Genomic DNA, 7,148 nt, shown 5'->3' with positions numbered 1-7,148 from the left:
CTTAGCCAGTTCCCTGCTTCAGCTGGCAAGGCTCATTTCCTGCAAGACATCCCCAAGGAGAAGCCGCATGGACCTAACCTGATGCAGCCCTGGGTGCTGGAGCAGCTGTGTGGAGACCCTTGCCAGTGTTGAATGCTTACACACTCACTGATTCGGCTTTCCTCCTGCAGTCGGCATCATAGTGTGTTTTGTGAGATGGAGGAGGACTTTGTGGATCGGTGTTGGACATATGGGTTAATGTTGGACTTGTGAGCTTGGCCAGCACTGGGTTGGGATGTTTTCTTGCTGTGCACTTACCCTTTATATAAAACTCTCTCTTATACACGAGTTTCTGTGGATTTGTTTCTCTAAAGTACCCAGACTAACACACCATCCATTGATAGGCCAAATATCCTCTAATGTACCGCCACCTCACCTCCTAGTATGTGTCAACTTGACTGGGCCATGATTCTCAGAATTCTACATTTTATGATGTGATGTAATTATTTCGTTTTATAAATTTTATCCTCTATGATGTTATTGAGGCAGAATTAGTTGTTTTATAGAATAGAATATCATCTGCAAGTTTAGGTTGTATTTAAAGCCAATCTCTGTTGAGTTACGAAAAGGATTAAGCAAGTAACTAAAGATCAGAGAGACCTACTACCACCAAGAAAGAAGAACTGGGTACAGAGCACATCCTTTGGACCCTGGTCCCCTGTGTTTGGAAACTCCTAGACCCAGAGGCACTCTGTCTAATGCTAATTCCTGGATATCTCCAAAGAATGAAAGGAGACTAGGATCTTTCCATAAAGCTGACATCTAGAGAAAGCTTTCCCTGAAACTGCACCATGGATTTGGATTTCTAGACTCTAACCCATGAGAGAATACATTTCCATTTGTCCAAGACATCCACTTGTGATATTTCTGTTACAGCAACAGTAGGTCATTAAGACTTCATTCTACCTTTGCAAAGGGGATATGTGTGAGAATATATGCCTTCACACTTTATAAAGATAGCCTTAGTTTTTACTCTCCCCTTATCCAGGGTCTCAAAATCAGACCTTTTCTTTTTCTAGATCTTTTCTGGGCATGTACATCACCTTTCATAATCTGCAGAAATACAAGGTGGCTCTAAAATGTTTAAGGACAAATAGAATGAAAAGATAATGGAATTTCCTCACAAACTGTCTGAAGACTCCTTTCCAAAATTCCTAATGTCTACGCCTGGGTTATCTAGAGAGGCAAGGCCAATTAAAATTATATATATTTACTCAGATAGAAGTTTATGTCAAGGAAATGACCTCGGAAGTTACAAAAGTAGGTAAGTTCCACATATGTGGGTTACATATCATACTGGAAACTTCTCCTGACTCACATAGCTACAGGAATTGGTGAACTATAGATATGCAGATCAGACAGCAGATTTCTGGCTATAGAGGTGACTGAATTCAAGGCCAGCAAAAGATGGCAGAGGACTCTTAAGATGAGCAGGCAGTAGAGCAGGCCACTGATTCAAATATGAAGGACTAGAGGTCAAATGATAAGCCAGATGTAGAATTCACACCTAGTAAAATGCAAGCAAGCAAGGTTTTCACAGTGTCCACTTATATTGGAAGCAGGGCGCATCTCTAAAGAGTACATGGTGTTAGATCTCATCCTGGGGAAATTGTTACTTCTCTGCCAAACCCTTGAGAATCCTGACCCAGCTAAGTTGACTCAAAATCCTAGCATTATCTGTTTTTTAAGATTCCTTTAAACAGTTCTAGACAAGTTGTTCCTTGAGTCAACAGAAATAAAAGCTTTAAGCAGTCATCATATGTTACTAACAGATTTCTATTGCTTCCAGTATGTCCCAAGGGATAGAGTAGTTTTGTTTTTGAGCAGAGCTCTACGTCAAATAAAATCTATGCAGTAATCTGGGAATAGAAATTGTTTAAGGCACTGCAAGATTAGATACAATATTAATGTCTTAGTATTTATACCAGTGATAAGATTATATTTATCTGCCTTCAAAGAAATTCAATCAATAAAACTATAATTCAAATTGATACACTACCAACAAAAGCTAGTGGAGAAGAAATCGAAGAGTTCTACCAATGACTTCAGTCAGCACCTGATCAAACATGCAATCAAGATGTATTGCTAATTCTTGGCACTTGGAAGGCAAAAAACAAGGAAGGAACAGTAGTTGGAAAATATGAACTTGGTGATAGATATGAAGTTGAGCTCAGATGATAGAGTTTTGCAAAACCAATGACTAGTTCATAGCAAATCCCTTTTTTCAACAACACACAAGGCAATTATACACATGGATTTCTCCAGATAGAATACATAGAAATCAAATTGATTATATCAGTGTGAAGAGTTGCTGGAGAAGCTCAATATCAGCACCTAAAACCAGGCCATGAGCGGATGGTGGACCAGACCATCAGTTGCTCATATTTAAATTCAGGATAAAGCTGAAGAAAGTTCAAACAAGTCCACGAGAGCCAAAATATGACCTTGTGTGTATCCCCCATGAATTTTGAGGACATGTCAAGAACAGATTTGATGTATTAAACACTAATGACAGAAGACCTGATGAGCCATGGTAGGGCATTAAGGCTATCATTCCTTAAAAAGGCAAGAAAGAAAGAAAGGTTCAAAGCGGATGTCAGAAGAGACTTAGAAACTTATTCTTAATCATAAAGTAACTGAAGCAAATGGAAGAAAAGATGAGGTCAAAGAGCCGATAGAAAAATCTCAAAGGGCAACTTGAGAAGGCAAAGCCAAGTATTTTATAATGAAATGTGCAGAGATCTAGAATCAGACTACCCAAAGGGAAGCACATATTCAGCATATATGAAACTGAAAGAACTCAAGAAAATAATCAAGTCTGTAGTTGCAATCTTGAAAGATTCTATGGGCAAAATATTGAAAGATGCAGGAAGCATCAAGAGAAGATGGAAAGAATACACAGAGTCATGGTAACAAAAAGAACGAGTCAATATCCCCCCATTTTGGAGGTAGCATAAAAGCAAGAACTAATGATCTAGAAGGAAGAAGTTCAACTTGTACTGAAAGCATTAGCCAAACACAAGCCTCCATGTATTTATGGAATACCACTTGAAAGTTTCAACAAGCTAATGAAACACTGGAAGCACTCATAGTTATCTCTGTCAGGAAATTTGGAAGACAGCTATTGGGCTAACTGACTGGAAGAGATCCATATTTGTGCCCATTCTAAAGAAAGGTGACCCAACAGAATGCTCAAACTATAGAACAATAGCATCGATACTGCATGTAAGCAAATTTTTGCTGAAGATCATCCAACAATAGTTGATAGGGAGTTGTCAATTTCAGGCCAGATTCAGAGGAAAACATGGAACAAGGGATATTATTTACTTACGTCAGATGGATCTTGACTGAAAGTAGAGAGTATAAAAAAGGTATTTACTTGTGTTTTATTGACTGTGCATCTAACGGTATGAACTATAATAAACTATGTATAGCCTCAAGAAGAATGGGAATTCCAGAACTTGATTGTACTCATGTGGAACTTGTACATGGATCAAGAGGCAGTTGTGCAAACAGCACAAGGGAATGTTACATGGTTTAAAATCAGGATGTGGTGAATCAGGGTTGCATCCTCTATCTATACTTATTCAACCTGTATGCTGAGCAAATAATTGAAGAGTTCTACCGGTGACCAATGGAGTATATGAAGAAGAATGTGGCATCAGGGTTGGAAGAAGGCATATCAATAACTTGCGATATGCAGATGACAGAACCCTATTTGCTGAAATTGAGGACTTAAAGCACTTGCTGATGAAGATTAAGGATTGTAGACTTCAGTATGGATTGCCACTCAATGTAAAGAAGACAAAATTCCTCACAACTGGAGCAATAGCTAACATCATGTTAAGGGGAGAAAAGGTTGAAATTGTCAAGGATTTCATCTTGTTAGGCTACACAATCAATGCTCATTAAAGCAGCAATCAAGAGACCAAAGGACATGTTGCATTAGGTAAATCTTCGGCACAAGATCTCATTAGAGTATTGGAAAGCAAGGATGTTACTTTGAGGACTAAGGTGCAGCTGACCCAAACCCTAGTATCTTCCATGGTCTCAAATGCATGTGAAAGTTGTACAATGAATAAGGACGACTGAAGAAGAATGGGTGCCTTTGAATTGTGGTGCTGGAGAAGAATACTGACAGTACCGTGGACTGCTAAAAGACAAGCAAATCTGCCTGAGAAGAGGTATGGCCAAAGTGCTCCTTAGAGGCAAGGATGACAAGGCTTCATATTACATACTTTGGACATATTGTCAAGGGCAACAAGTTCCTGGAGAAGGACATCATGCTTGGTCCAGTGGAGGGGCAGTGAAAATGAGGAAGGTCACCAACATGATGGATTGGCACAGTAGTTGCTACAACGGACTCAAGTGGAGGAACATGTGAAATGGCAGCACAGGCTGGCGGTTTGTTGTCTTGTGCATAGGGTCACACTGTAAGTCAGAGTCAACGCAATGGCACCTAACAGCAACTCTTATCAAAACTCTAAAAACATTCCTCTTTATTCACTACAAATTTGCTAGGGACTATAATTCCACTGGTATTAAGAGGGAGGGGTGACTGAGTAGCTCAAGTTAAAAGGTCAGAAATCTCACGGTTTTACTTAGCGCAGTGGTTCTCCACCTCCTAATGCCGCGACCCTTTCATACAGTTCCTCATGTTGTGGTGACCCCCAACCATAAAAATATATATATGGTGGAAATGCAGATTCATGGTGGTAGGCACACCAGAGTGAACTGGTCAAAGGCCTGGTTTTACTGTATTGTAAACTGTATTCTGGTGCCACCTACTGCTATAAATAAGTAACCGACACTCTGGCAGCAGGACTGAGTTAGAATATGGATCTAAAAGAACCAGAAAATGTGTTCAATTATATACTTATACTAAACATTATGGAAGGGATAAGCATAATTTAAAATATTATAAACCATTTTGTACTATAGCTAGTATTCAGCTTAACAATCTTGCTATCCTGTTTCCATCTGGCTTTGTGTCAACTATGTACTGCCTACTTCTGCTTTCTTCCCTCCATATCCTCTGTGTTGGGCTCCCTCCTGTAAGTTATAGAATACTGTAAGTGATAACTCGAGAATATTAGTTCAAGGATTCTTCTAGTAGAGATTCTTATGTAAATAGTGAGGAAGGACTCGGGTTAATGTTATAAATAGCCGACTGGTGTCTGAAGTTAAGTTCTAGGATTAGATATAAAAAATCAAATGGCCTAACTCAGACTCCTAAAATTATTCCAGGAAGGCATTCTTTATCCACTAAGATGGACAACAGGGGGCAGGAACAGAAAAGTTGAGGAGAAAAGGTCAGCGTCACACCTGCACCTGCGCTGCAGCAAATAGAACATCTGGGTCAGCGGTCAGTTAAGGAGAAGAAGCTGGGCGGGCAATGCTGAGTGGTGTGTGGCCGTGGCTTGAATTTGTTAAATATTTTTGTGTGGATGCCAAAAAAGGAAAAACCTGGCTTTGTGTCTACTATATACTGCGTGAGAAAGCCCTTGATCTTGAAGCCTTTCTAGCCCTCTCATAGGAACGTGTGAATGGGCGGAGGGAGAGGGAAAAGAATAGGGGTTGAGTTTCCCTAACCTGGGAGAGGGCTCTGGGCGGGCACGGGGAGGAGTTTCTGCAGCATCAGCAGCGCCTCAGAGCACCCTGGGAAAATCCTTCCTTGCTCTGACATGGCGTTCCCCTATCAGGCTGCGGCTCGAGGGGTTAGGCAGAAGAGCAGCTCCAGCTTTGGCCCCGGAGGTGGAGGTGAAGGGGGCGGGGGCGGAGGTCCCTCCCACGGGGCCCGGTGTTAGAGCGGAGGACGCTAGACGAGCAGGGCGGGACAGGCCGAGGGCGGCTGCGGTGGCGCGTCCCAGCGCCCGGGTCGCAGCAGGCATGGTGTCCCAGGCACTGCAGCTGCTCCGGCAGGGCGTGTGGGCCGCGCTCACGGGTGGCTGGTACCACGACCCTGAGCAGAGCAAGTTCACCAACAGCTGTCATCTCTATCTGTGGCTTTTCCTGCTGCTGCTGCCCTTGGCCCTCCACCTGGTAAGTGCGTGGTTACACTTGGGGATAGGTGGCCCCTGAGGCGGGAGGAGGGGGTCCGGGAATTCGGAGCGGAGAAAGTGTAAGGAAAGTGCATGGGACTCCACCGGCCCACCGCATACACGAGTTCCTATGAGAGGGCTAGAAAGGCTTAACGATCGAGGGCTCTCACGCAGAACGACCAAATTTTTCCTTTTTTTGGCATCCACACAAAAATATTTAACAAATTCAAGCCTCGGCCAAACACCACTCAGAGTCATTTTTCTGCCTTAGCGTTCATTGCCCGCACAGCTTCTTCTCCTTAACTGACCGCTGACCCAGGTATTCTGTTTGCTCTAAAACTGGAGCAGGTGTGACGCTGACCTTTTCTCCTCCTTAACTTTTCTGTTCCTATCCCCTGTTGTCCATCTTTGTTGATAAAGAATGCCTTCCTGGAATCATTTTAGGAGCCTGAGTTAGGCCATTTGATTTTTTATATCTATTCCTAGGACATAACTTTAGACACCAGTTGGGAAGTGCATTGGGAAGCTGCGCATTGGACTTGGAGCCCTGGGGCTCATTAAGGATTGATGCAGAATGTTGGGATGACTCGGAGCCTTTCACACCGCTTGCCCTCGGGAAGTGTTGAAGCTGTTTTGATGTACAATGTTCGGCAGCCCAAACGCCAAACGATATGTCAAAATTTAATGTTATCTCTTTTATGGTCGCCCCCCCCCCCTTCCTTTCCGGTTTTCATTGAAACCCAAAACAAAGTTAATGCCACCCAGTCAATTCCAACCCATAGTGACTATATAGGGCAGAGTAGAACGGTTGCGAATGGTTACCCACGGTTTCCCAGGTAGGAGCAGTGTGGTGGGTTTGAACTACCGTACAGTTAACAGCCCAGCAAGACTCCAACCACTACCAGGTTTCTTCCTTTGAGCAGTAGATTTGATCCTCAGCTGGTCGACTTGCAATTTCCATACCACACATAATGAAATTTGGAGAAACGTCAGTGATTGATTGCACTGTATCACTTCAAAATATGTGTCCACCTAGCTGGGTCGTGATTCACTTCGGCAGATATCTAA

General features: G+C 42.6%; 1 protein-coding gene across 7 annotated transcripts in view; it reads left to right on the top strand.

Annotated features, from left to right (window-relative positions):
- The first annotated feature begins 5,928 nt into the window (after window positions 1-5,928).
- The window catches only part of PCNX2 (pecanex 2), a 326,649-nt gene continuing 325,429 nt past the window's right edge, over window positions 5,929-7,148 (top strand). For all 7 annotated transcript variants that reach the window (XM_045297999.1, XM_045297998.1, XM_045297997.1 and 4 more), the window contains exon 1: window positions 5,929-6,081. In XM_045297999.1, the coding sequence (XP_045153934.1) occupies window positions 5,929-6,081 (153 nt within the window). The remainder of the gene's footprint in view (window positions 6,082-7,148) is intronic.

The sequence above is a fragment of the Echinops telfairi genome, unplaced genomic scaffold (genome assembly GCF_000313985.2).
Source record: "Echinops telfairi isolate 266 unplaced genomic scaffold, ASM31398v2 ScPeMD7_7424;HRSCAF=8462, whole genome shotgun sequence".
Lineage (NCBI taxonomy): Eukaryota > Metazoa > Chordata > Mammalia > Afrosoricida > Tenrecidae > Echinops > Echinops telfairi.
Note: the sequence above shows the minus strand (reverse complement) of the source record. Positions and strands in the feature narration are given on the sequence as shown.